This window comes from Myxocyprinus asiaticus, chromosome 39, assembly GCF_019703515.2.
Source record: "Myxocyprinus asiaticus isolate MX2 ecotype Aquarium Trade chromosome 39, UBuf_Myxa_2, whole genome shotgun sequence".
In the NCBI taxonomy this organism is placed as follows: Eukaryota; Metazoa; Chordata; class Actinopteri; order Cypriniformes; family Catostomidae; genus Myxocyprinus; species Myxocyprinus asiaticus.
Genome location: NC_059382.1, coordinates 7,130,195 through 7,153,981, shown reverse-complemented (window position 1 = coordinate 7,153,981; position 23,787 = coordinate 7,130,195). Strand labels below are relative to the sequence as shown.

Sequence of the window (23,787 nt, the reverse complement as noted above, 5' to 3'; positions counted from 1 at the left end):
CAAGCCCCAGCACTGCTGAGATGCCACTGTTGGGCCCTTGAGCAAGGCCCTTAACCCTATCTGCTCCAGGGGTGCTGTATCATGGCTGACCCTGCACTCTGACCCCAGCCTAGCTGGGATATGTGAAAAAGAAGAATTTCACTGTATATGTATAATGTGTGATAAATAAAGAAAATTATAATTATACCAGCCACGCCACTGGGGGTGGTGCCAGCACATTATACACGGCCATACTATGTGCCGATAATACTCTGTTATTGTCATTTTATGATGTTACTGATACTACTGCAAGGATGGGTGTATAATCCTGTTAATGAGCAGAATATAGACAAAAGAATGATTACACGCATGTCACTGTGGGCAGATTTGTGAATGGCTTTCGGCAACACATGAATTATGCAGCATATCAAACAACAGAGTAAATGAGAACTTAAGTATATGAGTAGATTTGATACTTTCTGTAGAATAATTAAACAACAACAACAAAATCACGCAACATGTCCTTGGAAAGCGCCTCTATGCGAACGACCGTACAGATTTAGGTTATTTTGCACTATGCCAGTATGTTCTTGTTGACTGATATTAGCTGACTGAAAGATATAAATGGAATCAGCTGTCGGCTTGGGAGTTGGTGGAACCCCAGGTCACGCCTACCGATGATGTGGACCATTGCCAGTACGAAGGTGTTTAGCAGCAGATTCTAAGTTTTCCTAAATGTCGCCCAGGCGAGCTGTTGCGAACCACCAAGGTGAATTAATCTGTTCCCACAGCCGAACTGAGAATGCCAGTAAGAACTTAAATGGTTAAGTTCATTACACTTTGTTGGGCCCCCTTGAATTTAGATTATATTAAACTGACTTAAACATTTCAGTTGAATCTTGTACAATTTGACATTTAAGTCATTTTTTCTTGTACAAATTGTTTAACTTATTTTGGTAAGTTAAAGTAATGAAAACATATAAGTTGACATGACTTATTGATCATACCATTGAAACTGTTTTTTTTTTTTCACAGTATATTGCGTCTGAAGATATGGATTTAAACAGTTATATGGGTTACTTTATATGATGATTCTGCTGAAGAAAGAAAGTCATACACAACTGGGATGGCATGAGGTTGAGTAAATGATGAGAGAAATTGTATTTTTGGTGAACAATCCCTTTGAATACAGTATGAATTTTAAATATGTAAAACTGTAATATAATATAAATATCATACTATTATAAACTGACTACTAGAAAGCCGGTAGCACTTTATTTTACAGTACTGTTCTACATTTACTTAGTATATAGTTACAACAACTTCAGTAATTACTAGGTACTAACCCTAAACCTAAACCCAATCCTAACTTTAACCCATATGAAGTACACGTAGTTGTATGCTGAAAGTACACATACTGTAAAATAAAGTGCAACCAGAGTGCCTAAGTTGTGATTGCTTCAATGAAAGGATTTGTGTATAAACAAAAGTTTAAAGATTACATAATTTCTTTGAAATAGTCATTTGTAATATTCTGTTTGTCTTTAATTCTTATTCATTTGAAAGCATCCTCTGTTTAAAAAACAACAACATAATTTTCTTTCAAAAACATACAAGTTGCATATATGATTCCAAACATTTGAACAGTAGTGTATATACAAGTGGGATACAAAGAGTTTGTAGGCCTATACAATACTACTGCTACTACTACTACTACGACTACTACTACTAATAAAAACACCAATACTGAATCATGTTAAAGTATTACCATTATCATGGAATTAACATTAACTACAAATAAACCAACTTGACTGTTTGTCACTAAAGCATACTTTGGAGCAATGTTCATATTTTAACATTGCGCAACACATACAGTATACAGTATAATACCTTATTTATTCATCTCCTCATCGTACTCCATTTGCTATTCAGCGAGTGCAGCCTTGTTTTAACTCTCATGTGCTAATGAATTGGTCATCTCTGTTCCAGTATGGAAATGGGTATTGCGTTTGGATTGCGAATGTGAGAGGAGAGCCAGGTGTTCCTCCACAAACACATGCTCGAACACCATCACCAAAGATTGTCTGAGCTTTTTCTTGAAATCTTCACACATAAATACATACAAGATGGGATTCAGGCAGCTGTTCAAGTAGGCAAGACTGAATATGAAGAGTCTTATCGAGTCCAAAAGTTCCTTAAATCTTGTAAGCTCAGCTGGTGGGTTTGTAGAGATGATTTCACGGATCCGCACATCAATGAAAATGAGTATATAGAATGGAAGCCAGCAAAAGAAGAAGGCCAGGGTAACAGCCAGGATAATACGAAACGGTTTGAGTTTATTGTTGTTCCGGAGGCGCTGAACTCGTACTCCAATTGCCAGGTACGAAGCAAAGATTATGATGAAGGGAAGGAGGAAACCAACCACAAAACGGAACATTACCAGCCTCTTGTACGTCTGTAGTCCATCTGGATATTTATTTAAACATTTCATCTTTTGTTCTTTAGCATTAAAGTTTGTTTCCCGAAATATGACCAAAGGAAGGCTGCAGGCAACTGACACTAACCATAAAAGCAGGCAGAATATCTTTACCTTCAGTACTGTTCGTTTGGTCCGGGCCCAAACCACCACCCACGTGGACAGGCAACGGTCCAGACTGATAGCAGCCAATAGGAAAGTGCTAGAAAACATATTCAGCACCGTCACCAGGCTGTTTAACTTGCACATGAAGTCACCAAAAGGCCAGTCGAAATTACGGCATTCGTAAATTATGTTAAAAATCAGGAAGAATGTAAAGATGAAATCGGCGATTGCCAGGTTCAGAAACCAGATGGTATTGACGGTCTTTTTCATTCGGAAGCCTGTTACATAGATGACCAGTCCATTGCCAACAACACCAAGCACACATATTATGCAGTGGATGAATATAGTGATGCTCATTAAGGGATCCATTTTGACTTGTGGATTGCTGGTTGATGCCGTCATATTGGATTGGGCTACGGTTTGGTCTGAAGCAGAACGTTAATTAATTGTTAGAATAAGCACACAGAAAGAATAGTATGCATGGTCATTGTTTATAGATATTTCCTTATCAGTTTGGAAAATACAACAATGCTACAGGATATTTCAAAATGTTGAAGTAGTTCATTGTATTTGCAATGTCATTTTAGAAGGAACCACATATACTTACTCATTTTGACCATATTTGTTCAAGAGGCTTAAAAAGTACACACACACAAAAAAGATTAGCCAGAATTTAAAATCTTATTCTGTATGCAGAAAGGCACATCATTATATATATATATATATATATATATATATATATTTATATATATATGCATATACAGTATATATGCACAGTGACTTCATTTATATATATATATATATATATATAATACAGTGTATATATGAGTAAAAATGAATAAAAGAGCATATAAAAAATTCCACCCAAAACAACTGATATTGAAATTATCTTTAACATACTTTAGTGCTTCAGGTCAAAATCAATAGTTAAGGACTATCAAAGGCAAATATAAAAATTAATTTGACCAAGAAAGTAAAAATATGGGGACTAAGAAACCTTAAAAAACTAGTGCAAAAGCAACTAAACATTTAAGTTAAAATGCTAAAGTGAAAAAGCCAATAATCTTACCAGTTTTCTGATGTCTTTGATTGCTGAGTTAGTAAATAATAAACAAGTACTGGCTAGTAGATGCTCCCTTACTGTAACTCACACACCGTGTCCTATCACTCTCTTAAATGTCCTTTTAAGGGTAAGTTAAGAGGAGTGGACACCACATTTAATTATTCACAGGCTCACAGCTAAAGGAAACACAGAAATTAATTGACTTAACTAATTGTGCAGGGAATTTGCGCATTCTTGGGAGTCTCGTTTAAAATCATGCAATCAAGTAATGGTGTAGTAATGCATATATTTAATTTGACATAAAAAAATATTCTGTTAATTCTACAATTTTTCTAAAAATGTGATCTCAGAGCAGCACTTCTCCTTCCCTCCCCTTGATCTCTCTCTCGCTCTCTTGTTCACTCACTCACGTGTGTGCGTAAAATGGGAAATGTGCAGTCATTTGCACTCTTTGTACAGTGGAATTTAATCATTATCAAAGCTCACTAATGCAACATGTGAATGAAACATGAATACTAGCGAAGTGGTAAGTCTTAGTTTTCAGAAATTTGCCAGAGACTTGTGTATGCGCAAGACAAACTGTGTCCAGAAAATGATAACACCCCGTTGTGCCGTTATTTGAAAATAATTCAAAATAAAATATATTGCATATGTACATGTAAATAATTTCTAATTAATTGAATAAATGCATAATAATGTATATTTATAAATGAATTGTTGTCTGTGTTTTTGCCTGTGTCCCATCAGAAACACAAATTTCAACATTTCTTTTGATTCCCATTTCTATTTTCTTTTTTCTCTCTTTCATACATTTTACACCTCTATTTTATTCACAACAAGTGGTGTTTTAGCTTTGTCAAGCATGAAAGACATGCTGATGCTACACAATTAGAAATACATACATACAATCCCCCATGAAGAAGATCTTGACAGGTGGTGCTGGAGAAGAGGAAGGTTTCAGAGCAAAAACTCTCGTAGTGCACTGCAGTGAAAACAGCTTACCTGCACCATGTAGAGTTTAATGACCAAAATTTAAGTCATTTTTGCTACAGCTATAGCATAATGCTTTGTTTATTTTACTATGCAAACACACACACTTCAAACTTGGTATACTGTAAAAATAAAAATAAAATATGTTGTTGAAAATAAAATACTGGAAGCTGCGATTGCCAGAATAATTATGTAAAAAATACAGTAAAAATGTAAACAACTTTACAGAATAACCTGTACATTTTACTGTTTAAAACTGTTGTAATTTATACGACCACGCTGGCACTGTTAAATTTACAGTAAAAAAAAAACGTCATAAACTTTTTTTTTTTTTTTGTGATTAACATTTTTATTGATTCATACGTGGAACACAGAAAAGCAAAACATATATACATAGAATCAACATTTAACTCCCACTACCACCCCTCCCCATCCCCAACCCCAACCCCAACCCCAACCCCAACCCCGCCCCAACCCTCAACAAACACTCCTGTAGTCACACATGAGCACATACACACAAAAGAAAAAAAAAAGAAAAAAGTTCCAGGGCAAGACAGAAAAATAATGGGCAAAGAGAACACAATGGTAGAAAAAGACTCTCTCTGTTTTATATATCTAGCCAGAAGTATTCCTGCTTTGTCCCCCAATTCAAAGTATGACTGTCTTGCCCTCAATAGCCAAAACTACACCTTCCATGACAAAATAGTGTAATATCTGTATTTCAATCGGGTCAATTCTCTAAGGCCATCAGATGACATTCGGCGCTTCAGCTCTGCCTCGGCACTTTTAATATTCACCTCCAACTCCACGAGTTTGCGTGCTTTGGATTTTTTTGTGAATGAGGCATAATGTATGATCCGGCCCCTAAGAACCACCTAAAGTGCCCCCTAAGCCACACCCACAGAGGATACTGAGGATACCAGTTGGTCTCCATATAAACACTGACTTCAGTCTTTAACATTTGTTGGAATTCAGGATTTTGCAAAACGGATACATTAAAGCACCAACTATATGGTTTATTTTTCTCCGTATGTGGCAACACCTCTAAACACACCAGGGCGTGATCTGAGACTAAAATGTTTCCAATTGAGCAATCAACAACAGATGAAATGAGGGACTAAAAAAAATCTATTCTAGAATAAATCTTATGGACTTATGAACAAAATGTGTAGTCCCTACCAGAATGGTTCAAAAGACCAAGATTTTTACACATCCTGTAAGTGTCAATGTTGCTGTAGGGGGCTTGCACACTTTTGCTACACTATGATCAAAAACTGAGTCCATCAAAAGATTATAGTCTCCTCCCAATATTGAGGGGTGCCAGCGGCTTGCAACACCCCTTCCAGATCTATAAAAAAGCCCTGATCATCAAGGTTAGGTGCGTAAATATTAGCCATAATAAGACTTTGCCCCTGAATTTAATCTAAAACAATAATGTCTCTTCCTAATTTACTTCAATCTTTTTGAAACATTTGAATTATAGATGCTTACTTATCAGTGTAATGACTCCCCTGCTCTTACTTGTGCCAGCACTAAAGAAAACATGTCCACCCCATATCTTCCCAAATTTTCCAGCTTCCTGCGGGGAAAGATGTGTTTCCTGAAGAAACACTATATCATATTTCTTACGCTTAAGAAGAGAAATAACCTTCCTTCTTTTTATGGGGTGCCTCAACCCATTCACATTCCATGTGGAGAGAGACAATCCGCACATTTGACATTTTGACATATGAGAAAAAATAGATTGTGTGTCAAAAACAAAATTATAAAGACCACATTCCAACATTAGTGCAACAATCAAACCCCGAACTTGCCCCAGAACCAAACAAACACAAAAAAAGAAAAACATGTGCATTAACCCCGCGCATGACAGCACCAACTGGCATCCATCCCTCTAAATTCAAACAGTCCATGTACGCCTATGAGAGCCCCCACAACAACTTTGCCATCTGATTGCTCAAGTCCAGTGTTTCTATTCAAAGTTACACAACAACAGATAATCTATAAAACAAACTCCAGCCAATAGGCGGAATAAACACAAAAAATTTGTAGATTCATCCACTTAACTGTCCCGAAGGTGTGTTATTCCACAAAACAAACTCCAGCCGCTAGGCGTAACCAGCAAAAAAAAAAAAGGGGTGCTCAGTTTCCTCGGGCAGTCAAATGAATGTTCAGTGAACCGACCCATCTGGCTGCTACATGAGTGCAACAAATGACCTAATCACTCCAATGTCTTGCAAGAAATATTCCACAAAACAAACTCCAGCCAATAGGAGGCATAAGCACAGAGAACATGCAGATTCATCCACTCAACAGTCCAGAAGGAGTGTTATTTCACAAAACAAACTCCAGCCACTATGCGAAACCGACACAAAAAGAAACAAAAAAGGCGCTCAGTTCCTTGGACAGTCAAGTGAATGTTCAGTGAGTCGGTCCATTTGGCTACATCATAAGTACCACAAAATAACTTACTCAATCCATTGACTTTATGAAGGACATCGCTTGCTGGGGACTTGTAAATGTTTTGTGGCCATCCTTAGCATCTATTCTCAATTTGGCCAGGAACATCCGTGCAAAAGCGACCTTCCGTTGATGTAAGAGTTTCTTGCATTCCTTGAATCGATCACATTTCTCTTTTGTCGAATCCCCACCAGTCTGGGAACAAGAAAATGCTGTGGTTCTTCCACAAAAGCCTTCCTTTATTCCTCGCCTTGCGCAACACGAGATCTTTATTGGATGATCTCAGAAATTTGGCCAGAAAGGATTGGGGCCTGTCTCCCTCAGGGATCGCCGAGCCGGAACCCCGTGAGCTCGCTCGATTTCCAGCTTATGGCCTGTTATGTCAAGCAGACTCGGAAAAAGCCCGTCTAGGAATTTCACCATATCTTGACCCTCTTCACTTTCGGGAATTCCGATGATTCGGATATTATTCCGCCGGTTGAGGTTCTCCATATCCTCCGATTTCTCCCAGATGTGCTCTAAATCCACCTTGGTCGCTAACGGATTAGTAGCTAATTCCCTCTCCGATGACTCAAGATAATTGATCCGTTTCTCAACATACCCCACTCTTGTGACCACCTCAGTGAATTTAGTCTCCATGGCAGTGATCAATCTACGTATTACAGCAAGATTCTCCAAGTCAGCAATGACTTTTTTCAGCACTGCCGACATGTTCTACAATTTTCGCCGAATTTCCCATTCTTCACCGGCCAAATTGGCTCCCGGGCTCGAGCACTCAGTGGTGTCAGCTTGAGCACGTAAGTGTCTTTTAATGTCTCCAGAGCCCAAGGATTTTGAGTTCTTTGATATATTGTCTTCATAGAAAAGTTATGGAACAGGGTGTTTTGAATCTCACCGGTTTATGACATAAAAATTATTAAAACTAGCAAAGTGTGCAGAGCTCGCCGTTCACACGTCCGAACCTCGCATGGCATCACGTTACTCCCAAAATGTCATAAACTTGATATTAACCTTCTGAAATTTTAAAAATCTGCTTTTTACTTTATATTGTTATTCACCATAAAGATTACAGAAGAGCACATGATGACATGAAGTTCACCAATAGTGGCTCTTTCAAGAGCAATAACCAATAAACACGTAGAGACAGTGCTCAGTGTCAATAAACATTAACTAAACTACATCAAATATAACACAGAGCACCCTGATGTAAATAACTGATATTATAAAATAAGAAACATAACTATTCCCATAAAATATAATGAAATATGATGGGTCATGCAGGGAATTATGGGAAAAACCCGATTATTGTTTTTTACTGAAAATGTAAAAAACAATTACTGTAAAAAAAATATATGATCTCGCTTGTTAAACATAATGTAAATTTTTACCATTAATTATACATGAGAATCATACTTTTTACATCTAAACAATTTTAAATTTTACAACATTTTATTGTAAAAATGTCACAGTCTGTCTCCCTCATTCTTCAAGGACTCTTATTTTGACTCCATTTCCCAGGATTCACTTTCATTATCATCTGCACCTGCCTTCTATTCCCTCCTTAGTTTCCCAGTGTATAAATACCCTCTATTTTTGTTAAGTCAGTCCTTGAAGTGTTACGTTGTGAGGTGTTGTGTTTTGGTATTGTTAGCCTTGTAGTTTATGTTCTACTTCAACGTTTATAGTTAAAGGATTTAAAGATTCTACTCCTGCGTCTCCTCTCTTCCACTCCATGACACCCACATTACAAAAAAAAAAATGCTGTATTGTCTTTTTAAATATATTAAACTTTTTTGCTGTATATTTGACTGTTAATACTCGTTAATCAAGTAACGTTTTTTTCCTGTTGCATTTTACAGTCTTTTACCGTTAAAATTACAGACATTTTTTACAGTGTAGTGTGATGGTTTAGGCCAAAAGCAGGTAAGCAGAAGGTTGTTGGTGTAATCCCTTCCAGAAGCAGCCTACCCTTGAACAAAATATTTTATTCCAGGTTGCTCCAGAGGATTGCATATGTCAGTGTTTTCCAACCTTTTTACTGCCACTGCAAATCTTGCTTGGAAGCAATAAGTTTTAATAGTATTTAGACCATTTAAGGAGACCAGTGTCATAGCTGCAACATTATATTTTATATTTATTTCCAAGATGTTTTTATGTTACGTTGGGAAACATTACACATATACCATCTATATTTACCTACATTTCATATTATTTACATTTGCCGAAGTTAACTGTAGATATAAGGTACTGTAGATGTTTTATGCTTAATAAAGAAAAGACATAAAAATGGTCTTTATAATCATAAAGTTGTGGAAGACTGCAGACAAAATGTTTCCTCAAAAGACAGTAACAAGCACTGAAATGACAGTATTACAAAGTCACATGGTGGTTGTGTAAAACAAGACAATGAGAAAAAAAAAATGTAACGAAATGGTGCAAAAAATACAATAAATGGTAGGATACTCCTCCTACCCCATATTAATATGCAGAGTCAAAGTCAAGTCTTAGTCTTTGCCATGAGTCCAAGTCAAGGCTTAAATCTCTTTTAGTAACACTTTTGACTGTGTTACTAAAATGTATTGTTTCAAGGGGTTTCCTGGATAAAGTGAACAAATGGCCACTCATTTTTACAGGAATAAGCGTGCATGAGAGCCCCCCTCATTTCTAAACAGTATATTAGTGTTTAAAGAAAATTTTTCTCCTTGTAGATTAAAATATTTTTTGTTTACGAGTTTCCAGTTTGGAGTCCAAGACAAGTGTTATGTCTTTTGTCACGAGTCCAAATCTACTCACAAGCCGTTTAAGGCCAAATCTAAGTCAATACTATTTTTTTTAATTTATTTCATGTGTAATTACAAATATATTATTTCTCATGATTTCCTAGAACATGAGAAAATATCCACACCCCCTTGTATCTAAACAGTATCTCAACATTAAGAGAACATCCCTGTAGCCATAAAAACCTGTGTGTGATGTTTGTGAGTTTCAAATTTGAGTCAAGTCTCAAGTCAATTGCTTATGTTTCTAGTTTCTAGCAAGGCATCAAAAGTGGAGTGCTTGTTGATATGCTTTTTAGATTGCTGACACCTCAGTATAAAATGAAGAATAAATGTTTTCCAATCACTCAGAGACTGGTGTTTTTAAAGGCTGGTTTTGTCCTGGCCACTGGCAGTGGAGGAGATGGTGGTGTCGTTTGCTTGGCACCTTGTGTCTCTGAGAGGCGTGAACAAGTGGAGAAGCGAGCTAATCGGAAGCCTAGTTGTTCTTCTGCAAAAGCCGATTCGAGCACCAGCAGCAAGGACTGTTTAAGCTTCTTCTTATACTCCTCACACATGAACACATAAAGAATGGGGTTCAGACAGCTGTTTAGATAAGCCAGGCAGGTAAGTAAACTCCCTGAGTTTTCAATTATATTTGTAACACTCCATTTATTCCGCACTGCACTAATGTAACACAATTGTTGAACATGGAAAGGAAACCAGCAAATAAAAAAGGCCATGATCACAGCTATAATGATCCAGAAAGGTCTATGTTGCTTTCCTCTTTTGAGGCGTTTGGCCCGCACTCCAATAGCTATGTATGAAGATACAATGATCAGGAAGGGGATGAGGAACCCCACCACAAACCTGTACGTGATCAGAGACTTTAAGATATCTGTGCTGGCTGTAAAGGAGCAGTATTTAATTTCATTATCTTTTTTTACTTGGCGATAGATGACAAAAGGGATGCTGCAGCCGATTGATAAAAACCACACAAATGTGCAGATAATCCTGGCTTTGACAAGAGTTCGTTTATTCTGAGCCCACACAATCACCCATGTGCACAGGCATCGGTCCAGACTGATAGCTGTCAGTAAAAAAATACTTGCAAACATGTTTAGCACCGCCACAAATGAGATAAACTTGCACATTACGTCACCAAAGTGCCAAGCGTTCTTGTAAAAGGCAATTAAGATGTTGATAATCAGGACTAAAATGAAGATGAAGTCTGCAATCGCCAAGTTGAGAAACCAAATGGAGTTGACCGTTGTCTTCATTTTGTAGCCAGTCACAAATATGACAAGCCCATTTCCAATGATACCCACAGCAAAGATGACAAAATACATGCATATAATGAAGATGTCAAGGCTTGATAAGCCTGTGAAATTGTATGTTGTGTCTCTGCTCGCATTTTGAGGTCCCAAAGTGGTGTTCACTACACAGAAAAAAAAAAAGAGAGAAAATGGCTTTTGATAAATGTAAACAAACATGGGCTATATATATATGTGGCAGGGCGGGTCCGGGCCGTGATGCTGTGGTCCCTAATCAGGCTGATCATGCCTCGAGAGGGATAAAGCCGACCGGAGGCGGCGGTTCAAGAGAGAGACCGCCACCTCCGGAGGCCTTTATCCCTCTCGTGGCATGACCCGCCCTGCCACAATATAGTAAAAACATACAAATAAATAAATCATCATGTAAAGCATGCTCAAGGTAAAATAATGTTAGAATCCATTGGTTTAAAATGTTTGATGATGCACAGTACACTTAATCTGTACTTAGAGAAATAGTTCACCCAAAAAAAAAAAAAAAAAAAAAAAAGAAACAGATGCAATTAAAATGAATTGTTACTGAGGCTCTCATTCTGTATAACATCACCTTTTGTGTTTCAGGGGTCGCTGGCATGCTGAATCGGGACCTCTGATTGTTTCCATGGGAACACTGATTATTACTACCTTCAGCTGTGAGCGACACCTGCCCCGTGTTTGTTTCTCTTATTTAAACCCCTGCCTGTGTCATGTCCGATGTCGGATCACTGTGACTGTTACTGTGGTGTTAGTCACTGTCTAGGTGAAGGTATTGTTTGCTGCCAATTATTAACTGTGCTCATTGTGTTGTTGGAGCGGGCTCGTGTGTTGGTTGGTTTCCCTCTAGATCGCCTTTGCCTGTGATCATTTGCCCAGTTTTCCCGTGGAGGAGGATTCCTCTCTTCTGCCTAAGTGTCACGAGAAACCGATCGTCTGGGCTTGACTTTGTTTATAAAAGAACTCTTTCTGTTGAATAATAACTCCAATTGAATTATTCCTTCTGCTTTTGGGTCCTGCCCTTCCCCACACTATAACGGAACTGTGTAATTTTGAAATTAAATTAATAAAACTGTCTAGTTTTCTTTTTATTTTATTTTGTTAAAGATGAATAATTTCAATTTGATGGAACTTTGTATTGAAAAAAATAAAATAAAAAATAAATAATAATAATAATAATAATAATAATAATATATATATATATATATATATATATATATATATATATATATATATATATATATATATATACTGTAATCCTACATAAAACTATTAAGAACACAACTTTTCATTATAATCTTTATTTTTACTACACAAATTCATGTGCCATCCTTCTGCAAGAAGATTTAGCTCTGATAAATCTGATATACTGTATAACCATATAGAACATAGTGTATATAAAAGTTTAGTTAATATATTTGAGCATATATTTTCATATTTACATATCCACTAGTATTTGGGACAATGTAAGTTACATTTAAGTTACATATTTCCATTTGAAAAAACATCAGATTTCTGCATGGGAACAAAGAACAGAGGCAATAAATGTGATGAGATGTGATTCGATGTAATCTATGATCAGAAGAAAATTTGAAAGGGCGGTTGTGATTACTCCTTACACCAAAGGGCATCTTACTCCATCCTCCCCTTTACTAGGTGTCAAATGTAACGTACTGTATAACTCTTTAAAATATAAAAATGTAAGTATTTAAAAAGTGTGAAATCTCTTTTCAACTGTTGTCAAAACTAAAAATACTGCTATTCATCTAACCCCCCCCCCCCCCATTAAGTGGAGTATAGAGCATAAGTGATGGTTAGTTTGAGTAATAAAGACCATGTCAGCTAAACTAAAATGTGTTTCACATGCAACGCATTGTCTGCATAGGACCACAAACCACACAAAGCAAATTTGTACAGGCACTGCTGTGACTCAGGATAATTATTGACCTGTTATTCTGATCTCAATTTACAACTTTATACTGTTTGTAGCCTATTTTGCATTTAAGCAAATGCTCCCCCACAGTATTGCTGCATGATTAGAGAGTATAATTGCAAATTTCATCCACTGAATTACACTGCATGTGTTTTACTAGTCACTGAATACTACATTATTACATACTGCATATTGTTTGTAATTTTTCTTTTAAAGCAGTTCATACTGAGAAATTTCAATTGGATGTCCATATCTGTTAAATGTCTATTAGAGACCATGCTTTTAACTTAAGTGGTCATGCTGCTCAATCTTGATCCAAGTTTAGATTCTGAAGAATGCTAGATAATAACACACAAATAAAAGAGTGAGGGAAAAACAAACGCCTGACTTTTTCTTAAGTGATAAACAAATTTTTGCCCAGTTATACTGATTGATAAAATGCCCCCCTCACACCAGTGGTACAGTTCTTATGTAGCAGTGTGCACTGACTGTTTCTAATACAGTTATTCATTTTCTGCATCATAAAATGTGTTTGATAAGCATATCAAATATTGCCAGCCATTAGAATATTGCATAGATTCTTACCCATTTTCTGTCTTCCTTGTTTTCCTTCCTTCTCTCTTCAGGTGTGCGTTATGAAAGCCCACAACAACCTCTTTGCATGAACAATTTGTAGCTGTTTCCCCTTGTATGAAAGAGAGAGAGAGTGGAGTGGGGTGAGTGAGGGATTTAAAATCATGCAATCAAGTAAATAAGTAGTTTAAAACTATTATTTTTAATGGCGTAGAAATGCATATATTTAATTTGACATAAAAAATGATTCTGTTAATTCTGCAATGTTCTAAAAATTTGATCTCAGAGCAGCGCTGCTCCTTCCCTCCCTTTGATCTCTCTCTCGCTCTCTTGTTCACTCACTCACTCACTCACTCGCGCGCGTGCGCGAAAAATGGTAAATATGCAGTCATTTGCACTCTTTGTGAAGTGGAATTTAATCATCATCAAAGCTCACAAATGCAACATGTGAATGAAACATGAATACTAGCGAAGTGGTAGGTCTTCTGCGATCTGCAGCATCTTCAGTTTAATTTTCAGAAACTTGTCAGTCAGACACTTGTGCATGCACATGTTTTTTATTTTTTAATCAATCTCGAATCTAAATGTGTCTATTGTGTGAAAGTTAAGTAAGATTAAAGAAGTACATGCGCAAAACAATTAATAAACGAGTAGATTTTGCAGGTGCTGTAATAAATTGGGAAAACAAGATGACAGGGCTCTTTCCCATCATCTTTCCATTATTTCCACCCCTGACATTGTTTTTGCTTAATTCACCATTTGTGCATTAATTGTGCCATTTGGGAATACTTAAAACTATATATTGCATATGTACATATAGGTAATTTCTAATTAATTGAATACATGCATAATAATATATATTTATAAATGAATTGTTGCCTTGTTTTTGCCTGTGTCCCATCAGGAACCCACATTTCAACATTTCTTTAGATTCACATTTCAATTTTTTTTTTCTGTCTTTCACAAATTTTACACCTCTATTTTATTCACAGCAAATGGTGTATTATTTCAGTTCATCTCTCGGAATAGTTTTAAGAACTATAATGGATGTGACAATTTAGTAGGTTTGGTCTTGAAGGACTAGATCTTCTACACTTCTGTAGAGCAAGTACGAGACTTGCTACTGCTAAACACATGGACATGCTTTGTCAAGCATGAAAGACATGCTGATGCTACACAAGTAGAAATACATACATACAATCCCCCATGAAGAAGATCTTGATAGGTGGTGCTAGGGAAGAGGAGGGTTTTAGAGTGAAAACTCTCGTAGCGCACTGCAGTGAAAGTGGCTTACCTGTATAATGAGGTCACAGGTGGTAAGAGTGCTGACTGGGAAATGAAAACACAACACATTTGCATCTTTTCTAATTTGTAGATTTGTTCTTGCAAATTAATTATTGCAATGCCACAGCAAATTATTATTATTATTATTATTATTATTATTATTATTATTTATGCATTTATTTATTCTGTGGAATTTTATCATTTTCCACAGCACACCTGACAATCTTTCATGACACACTAGTGTGCCGCGGCACAGTGGTTGGGAAACACTGGTCTATGTAATACGTTTATGGTGCTGTTTATTTTGACATCGTGTAAAAGCCATGTAAACAAATTCCACTGGCTATGAAGAATTTTTGGATAAAGATTTTAAAATAATGTGCTACTCTAATAATCAATTTTAACCAAACACATTATAATATATAATTATATAGTATAGTTAATTTAATCATGCTTCTTGGTTGGAACCCATACATTTTAATAGTATTTAGATCATTTAAGACCAGTGTTATAGCTGCAACATTATATTTTATATTTATTTCCAAGATGTTTTTATATTATGTTGTGGACCTGACACATATAGGCCATCTACATATACCATCTACATTGTCATGGCAGATTCCCCACAACAGCCATCAAAGCACAGTCGAGTCAAAGATTTCTCAGAGGTGCAAAGTTCTGATTCCAAAAATAGACTTTTATTACAGAGTTACAAAGCCATGGAGCATCTAAAATTACACTTCAGAATCATGCATTTTTTTACACAGTTTCTGTTCCCCTTTATCTCTTTGAGTGATGGCCTCTTCATCCAATGAAATCGTCTTATGCCTCCCTAGTTTCATCATCGCCGTCTCCTTTCTAGCTGGCCACCCTTGAATCCAGCTTGCTTCAATGATGGCAAAAGCATGACTATTTCTTTTTCTATGTATAAAACACACTGTTATCACTTCATGTGGTTAAATATTTTATATTGACTAACTATCCTTTCTTCCTGCATTAATTTGATTAGTATATTAAATGATTTCCCTTATTACAGTTGTTTGTTACACAAATTCCTAAAAATGGAGAGTTGTATGTCTGCCCACATACATGTTTCATCTCTTTTCTAGCACTAAATAGTGCACATATATCATCTGCCTTTTTTGGACACCAGCTCTGCTCTTATTAAAACATTAAATTATTGTTTTAGTATCCCCACACACGTCTCCCTTTGGGTCATACAAAGTTTGACAGAAAGAGGCTGTAATTCTCCCTCAAGCTGCATTTTTCCTTTAATTTGCAACTTGATTATTAAACTGAGTAAATGATAATTAAATCAATGAATGAATGATTAAATATCTAACATACTGAATAACATTCATAATGCAGTTATTCATAGTACATTGATTACACATTGTCATTTTTAGTTCATTGCATACTGCATACATGTTAATTCAATTATCAAAAATGGATTAACTGAATGATTAAATAAAATATTCCATAACATTTACCTACATTTTCCTACGTTTCTAGCAAGTCATCAAAAGTGGAGTGCTTGTTGATATGCTTTTTAGATTGCTGACACCTCAGTATAAAATGAAGAATAAATGTTTTCCAATCACTCAGAGACTGGTGTTTTTAAAGGCTGGTTTTGTCCTGGCCACTGGCAGTGGAGGAGATGGTGGTGTCGTTTGCTTGGCACCTTGTGTCTCTGAGAGGCGTGAACAAGTGGAGAAGCGAGATGATCGGAAGCCTAGATGTTCTTCTGCAAAAGCCGATTCGAGCACAATCAGCAAGGACTGTGTAAGCTTTTTCTTAAACTCCTCACACATGAACACATAAAGAATGGGGTTCAAACAGCTGTTTAGATAAGCCAGGCAGGTAAGTAAACTCCCTGAGATTACAATTATATTTGTAACACTCCATTTATTCCGCACTGCACTAATGTAACACAATTGTTGAACATGGAAAGGAAACCAGCAAATAAAAAAGGCCATGATCACAGCTATAATGACCCGGAAAGGTCTATGTTGCTTTCCTCTTTTGAGGCGTTTGGCCCGCACTCCAATAGCTATGTATGAAGATGCAATGATCAGGAAGGGGATGAGGAACCCCACCACAAACCTGTACGTGATCAGAGACTTTAAGATATCTATGCTGGCTGTAAAGGAGCAGTATTTAATTTCATTATCTTTTTTTACTTGGCGATAGATGACAAAAGGAATGCTGCAGCCGATTGATAAAAACCACACAAATGTGCAGATAATCCTGGCTTTGACAAGAGTTCGTTTATTCTGAGCCCACACAATCACCCATGTGCACAGGCATCGGTCCAGACTGATAGCTGTCAGTAAAAAAATACTTGCAAACATGTTTAGCACCGCCACAAAGGAGACAAACTTGCACATTAAGTCACCAAAGTGCCAAGCGTTCTTGTAAAAGGCAGTTAAGATGTTGATAATCAGGACTAAAATGAAGATGAAGTCTGCAATCGCCAAGTTGAGAAACCAAATGGAGTTGACCGTTGTCTTCATTTTGTAGCCAGTCACAAATATGACAAGCCCATTTCCAATGATACCCACAGCAAAGATGACAAAATACATGCATATAATGAAGATGTCAAGGCTTGATAAGCCTGTGGAATTGTTTGTTGTGTCTCTGCTCGCACTTTGAGGTCCCAAAGTGGTGTTCACTACACAAAAAAAAAAAAAAAAAAAAGAGAGAAAATGGCTTTTGATAAATGTAAACAAACATGGGCTATACATAGTAAAAAAAAATTTAATGAATAAATCATCATGTGAAGCATGATCAAGGTAAAATAATGTTAGAATCCATTGGTTTAAAATGTTTGATGATGCACAGTACACTTAATCTGTACTTAGAGAAATAATTCAGTTGGTGGTCACTGTGTAAAGTGCTTTGAGTGTAATATAAATGTAACGTTCATTCATTCATTCATTCAAAAAAAAGAAAAAGAAAAAAAGAAAAAAGAAAAAGATGTAATTAAAGTGAATTGTTACTGAAGCTCTCATTCTGCCTAACATCACCTTTTGAGTGTCAGGGAATTAAGTCATATGGGTTTGCAGCAACATGAGGGTGAGTAACTGATTTTGAATTTAATTTTTATTCTTGGTGAACAAAAACGTACGAGAGACTATGCGATATTGTGAATATAGTCACAACTAAATGATGTTGTTGAGTATACGTTCACAATATAGCCCGGCTGTTGTCAGGGTGGGTGATTGACTGGGGGGATGGGATTTGTTAAAAGGATATATATATATATATATATATATATATATATATATATATATATATATATATATATATATATCTCTACTGATGTCTGAGGTTTGTGAGATTTCATCTTAAAAAAATAAATGAATTAAAATATTTTTTTATACTGTAATCCTACATAGTAAAACATAGTAAGAACACACATTTTCATTATAATCTTTATTTTTACTACACAAATTCATGTGCCATCCTTCTGCAAGAAGATTTAGCTCTGATAAATCTGATATACTGTATAACCATATAGAACATAGTGTATATAAAAGTTTAGTTAATATATTTGAGCATATATTTTCATATTTACATATCCACTAGTATTTGGGACAATGTAAGTTACATTTAAGTTACATTTCATTTCCATTTGAAAAAACATCAGATTTCTGCATGGGAACAAAGAACAAAGGCAATAAATGTGATTCCATGTGATTCGATGTAATCTATGATCAGAAGAAAATTTGAAAGGGCGGTTGTGATCACTCCTTACACCAGAGGGCATCTTACTCCATCCTCCCCTTTACTAGGTGTCAAATGTAACGTACTGTATAACTCTTTAAAATATAAAAATGTAAGTATTTAAAAAGTGTGAAATCTCTTTTCAACTGTTGTCAAAACTAAAAGTACTGCTATTCATCTATTTTTTTTTCTTTTTTCCATTTGACGAACATAACTGACGGCTAGTTGAGTAATAAAGACCATGTCAGCTAAACTAAAATGTGTTTCACATGCAACACACTGTCTGCATAGGACCACAAACCACACCAAGCAAATTTGTACAGGCACTGCTGTGACTCAGGATAATTATTGACCTGTTATTCTGATCTCAATTTACAACTTTATACTGTTTGTAGCCTATTTTGCATTTAAGCAAATGCTCCCCCACAGTATTGCTGCATGATTAGAGAGTATAATTGCAAATTTCATCCACTGAATTACACTGCATGTGTTTTACTAGTCACTGAATACTACATTATTACATACTGCATATTGTTTGTAATTTTTCTTTTAAAGCAGTTCATACTGAGAAATTTCAATTGGATGTCCATGTCTGTTAAATGTCTATTAGAGACCATGCTTTTAACTTAAGTGGTCATGCTGCTCAATCTTGATCCAAGTTTAGATTCTGAAGAATGCTAGATAATAACACACAAATAAAGGAGTGAGGGAAGAACAAATGCCTGACTTTTTCTTAAGTGATAAACACATTTTTGCCCAGTTATACTGATTGATAAAATGCCCCCCTCACACCAGTGGTACAGTTCTTATGTAGCAGTGTGCACTGACTGTCTTTAAAACAGTTATTCATTTTCTGCATCATAAAATGTGTTTGATAAGTATAACAAATATTGCCAGCCCTTAGAATATTGCATAGATTCTTACCCATTTTCTGTCTTCCTTGTTTTCCTTCCTTCTCTCTTCAGGTGTGCGTTATGAAAGCCCACAACAACCTCTTTGCATGAACAACTGGTAGCTGTTTCCCCTTGTATGAAAGAGAGAGAGAGAGAGAGAGAGAGAGAGAGAGAGAGAAAGGAGTGGGATGGGCCGAGTGATGATGCAAGAAGGGAAATATGCTTCAGTAGAAAACTATTCTGAATATCAACTTTCTAAGGAAAAAGTTGCTATCTCCCATAGGAACCCCAGTATAACCATAAATAATTTTATTTATATAAGCATATTCTAAAATAATAATTTTCTTTATTTATCACACATTTGCACATATACAGTGAAATTCTTCTTTTTCACATATCCCAGCTAGGCTGGGGTCAGAGTGCAGGGTCAGCCATGATACAGCACCCCTGGAGCAGATAGGGTCAAGGGCCTTGCTCAAGGGCCCTGCTCAAGGGCCCAACAGTGGCATCTTGGCAGTGCTGGGGCTTGAAACTCCAACCCTCTGATCAGTAACCCAGAGCCTTAACCACTGAGCTACCACTGCCCCCAGAAATTTTTGCATATCCCAGCCAAGCTGGGGTCAGAGCGCAGGGTCAGCCATGATACAGCACCCCTGGAGCAGATGGGGTCAAGGGCCTTGCTCAAGGGCCCAACGGTGGCATCGTGGCGGTGTTGGGGCTTGAACCCCTGACCATCTAGTCATTAACCCAGAGCCTTAACTGCCAAGCCACCACTGCCCCTAGAAAATGTGCAATGTTACAACAGCAGTTAAAGCTACACTATAACTTTTGGCCCTCTAGCAGTTAAAAAATAAAACTGCATGCGTCTTGCAGAAGAACATAGTTTTGGTTGTGATTCGGCTCTGCTCCTCTGCTTGGATGAATGTGGTTCGTGGCACAGGTGAACACATGGATACAGGAAATCTTATCAGAGCGAATGGACAAATAAATAACGAAAGACTGATATCCAAAACATGTCATCTGAGCAGGTAAGTGCCATATCTTATGCTGTTGTTTTGACTTATTGGAAACATTGATGTTTTGAAATAAATGACTTCAAAAGTTAGGAAACGTTTGTTAACATTAGACATAACGATTGCTAGTCTGATGAGGTCAAACATTGTAAAGTTTTTATAACTGCAGGATATTCTGGCCAAATAGACCACAGTAGTAACTAATTTATAGATTGTCATTGTTACCTACCAGTGGTCAACATCATTTCAAGACTCACATGTCCTTGGCAAGCCTAGGACTAAAGGATTTATTTATATAAATGATTGCCGTTATAAAGAAAAATACACATGTGTGATAGCAAGTGAAATGTTCTGCGCCAATTACAATATATTTATTGTATTTCACTTCACACACACAGATACTTAAACCATGTCAATAAAATATCTTACCTTTGAGTGAGAAAAAAGCCATCTCTGGGTCACTTTTGAATCCTTTCAGATCTCGGAGTTGTCGCCACCTCTGAAATGCCAAGCTGATGTTGATTCGGGTTTTATTACGGACTCTGTTGTTTTCCATTTTTGCTTGTAGACTCTGCTCTGTTCGGGGTTTCTTTGTTTTTACAACCTGTGATTCCCCGGAAGTTTGCTGTTTTGAATGATCCATGGTCAGTTTTTCTCGTTCGTTGTGACAACAAACTTTCAGCTTCATGCTACTCCCACACCATGCATGAGCTACAGTAGCCGGAGCTTATTTTCTCTGTGTACGAATATGATGTGACACGCACGGGCGAATGACGTATGTATGCAATTTCCCACGAAATCCGTCCTGACAGCTCTAAAATATAAATCATTATTATAGGTTTATGAAAGTGTATTTGGGTAAAGACATGGTTTGGAAGATGGTTGTTTGTTGCACTCTCTCATTAATACAATTTTGTTGTTTTTAAAATAAAAAAAGCTACATAGTGTAGCTTTAAGAATGAAACTCAGAAGGTAGGTAGTTATAATACTGATGTCTTGGCATATTTCTTTATGATTCAAAACATGCAAATTTGACTTGACACAAGTGATAATAGTTGAAAGTATAATAGGCTTGTCGAGGGTTTTAATGCTGCAGAGAGTGTGCCATCTAGAGGTGTTTTACCATAATGAAATAATGGAGCACATCTTTTTTGCACTTTCTGGAGTGTTTCTTTATTTCTACATATCCTGAGAAAAAGCTGAATATAGCTTCTTCATGTAATTTACTTGATTGTGAGGTTTATATGGAGCAGATAGAAGGATATGAGGTGAAATCAGACACTGGTGAAAGGCTAATAAATGTAATATATTATAATATAAATATTAAATGATTACCTGTGTGTAAATGATGTTGTACTGATGTGAAAAAGATGTTGACAGCAAAATTCAAGATGAAGGATATTGGTATTTCAAGCATTTCCAAGGTATTGATTTTAATCAAAGTGATGGAGTTGTAAAATGGTTGAGCCAACAGTGTTGTAAGTGATTTTCTTAAAAATACCACTCATAAAATGTCCCTGTTACCTGACAGATGTCACTGAAATAGGTGTCCTGAGTAATCACACCTGTCTGTGTGACAGCGCTAGACCAGACTACGTATCTAGAGATGGAGCACTTGCATTAAAATCAATAGGAGAAATTGGAACATCCAATATGGTGGATGTAGAAAAGGAAGTTCCGCTTTACAGGAAAAGAGCCAATCACCTTTCAGATACAGACATTGCCTCTGTCAGTTAACACGAAAATATGCATGCACATTAGCTGGACCAACCTGATGAATATCATTTTTAACATGATCTGAGGTAAAGAAGAACATTTTATGAAACCATTTTTGTCAGATTTTACTGCTGATTTGAGGTAAATAGACCCATCGAGTTTGAAAAGCAGAAGTAAACTGTTTTCCATACAATTTGCCACCATGCCAGAAGCAGGGCTGGGGAGTAACGGAATACTTGTAATGGGATTACGTATTTAAAATACAAAATATAAGTAACTGTATTCCACTACAGTTACAATTTAAATCATTGGTAATTAGAATACAGTTACATTCAAAAAGTATTTTGATTACTGAAGAGATTACTTTGCATTTTATTGTCATTTGTTTCATTTAATATTTAGTCCTTTCAGATGGAAAACATTTATACATATAAATGATGCGATCCAAAGTGCATTTGAACAGCGGTGAAACACTTTCTTATGATGTGTTACATTCATACAAGCAGACAGAGAAGTAAGTTTGAAGTAAGTTTGGAGCAGAAGAAATAGAAATAAACCTTGTGTAAATTATCAGCTTTACGCTAAGCTAAAATGCTATTTCTAGCCATTTGACATGCACATTACCAGGCACGATCATATTTTTTTTATCAAGAAAATTCACGTTGGATCATAATTTCTTTTTTTCTAGTAAGACCTTTGATATTAGGGCAAAAATCGTATTCTTGATAATAATTTTTGTATTGTTTTCCTGTAAAAATATCTAAAAATCCTTAAAACAATATCAGTTTGATTTATGTTGTTTTAGAAACAACACTGCATAAGATATTTAGGTTTTTCAGAGAATGTATTTTTAACGTGTATTTTGTCTTACTGTACTGGCAGAGTTTTTATAGTCAAAACAAGTGAAAAAATCTAACAGTGCTGAAGAAGTAATCCAAAGTATTTAGAATACGTTACTGACTTTGAGTAATCTAACGGAATACATTACAAATGACATTTTACAGTATGTATTCTGTAATCTGTAGTGGAATACATTTCAAAAGTAACCCTCCCAACCCTGGCCAGAAGTAGGTTTACATCTCTATGTGTAAACAAATTCAGCTAAATGAAGAAGTTGTACTCGGAACCGCCATATCCTTCCGGAGATAGGAGGCGGGGGGAGGAACCTACCCCCGTGCAGGACAGGACTCAACTTGTGGTGGTGGGGTGGTGGAGGTTGCAGTGTTAGCACACTGAAACAGCAATGTGATAGATTGTGAGCAGACTTACAAAGCAGTGGCTTACATGTGATTGGCTAGGAGTTACCTAGCTAATTGTGCGATGATGTACAGCTGCTAGTCTTCCCGCTAGAACTATGCTGCGCTTACATTTATGATTTTTAGAAGAATCTTTCAGCTCTGTAGGTCCATACAATGCAAGTGAATGATGATCAGACATATATAGCTCGAAAAAGCACATAAAGGCATAATAAAAGTAACTCATACGACTCCATATCTTCAGAAGTGATATGATAGGT

At 36.3% G+C, this 23,787-nt stretch overlaps 2 protein-coding genes across 5 annotated transcripts; both read right to left on the bottom strand.

The window, feature by feature from the left end:
• Positions 1 to 443: 443 nt before the first annotated feature.
• On the bottom strand, positions 444 to 3,950 carry LOC127429857 (chemerin-like receptor 1). Of its 2 annotated transcripts, XM_051679157.1 has the most exons (3): positions 3,630 to 3,949; positions 3,168 to 3,194; positions 444 to 2,985 (listed from the first exon to the last, which is right to left on the bottom strand). In XM_051679157.1, the coding sequence occupies exons 2-3, from the start codon at positions 3,178 to 3,180 to the stop codon at positions 1,928 to 1,930; spliced, it is 1,071 nt and encodes a 356-aa protein (XP_051535117.1). In that variant the 5' UTR covers positions 3,181 to 3,194; positions 3,630 to 3,949; the 3' UTR covers positions 444 to 1,927. The 2 variants fall into 2 exon arrangements, with proteins under 2 accessions (XP_051535117.1, XP_051535118.1); XM_051679158.1 differs by lacking the exon at positions 3,168 to 3,194 and having other exon boundaries at positions 3,630 to 3,950.
• Positions 3,951 to 9,275: 5,325 nt separating this feature from the next.
• LOC127429856 (C3a anaphylatoxin chemotactic receptor-like) lies at positions 9,276 to 21,868 on the bottom strand. Of its 3 annotated transcripts, XM_051679156.1 has the most exons (4): positions 20,985 to 21,868; positions 19,574 to 19,673; positions 13,652 to 13,751; positions 9,276 to 11,267 (listed from the first exon to the last, which is right to left on the bottom strand). In XM_051679156.1, the coding sequence occupies exons 3-4, from the start codon at positions 13,653 to 13,655 to the stop codon at positions 10,198 to 10,200; spliced, it is 1,074 nt and encodes a 357-aa protein (XP_051535116.1). In that variant the 5' UTR covers positions 13,656 to 13,751; positions 19,574 to 19,673; positions 20,985 to 21,868; the 3' UTR covers positions 9,276 to 10,197. The 3 variants fall into 3 exon arrangements, with proteins under 3 accessions (XP_051535116.1, XP_051535114.1, XP_051535115.1); XM_051679154.1 differs by lacking the exons at positions 9,276 to 11,267; positions 13,652 to 13,751 and adding an exon at positions 15,609 to 17,594 and having other exon boundaries at positions 20,985 to 21,111; XM_051679155.1 differs by lacking the exons at positions 9,276 to 11,267; positions 13,652 to 13,751; positions 20,985 to 21,868 and adding an exon at positions 15,609 to 17,594 and having other exon boundaries at positions 19,574 to 19,997.
• Positions 21,869 to 23,787: the final 1,919 nt, after the last annotated feature.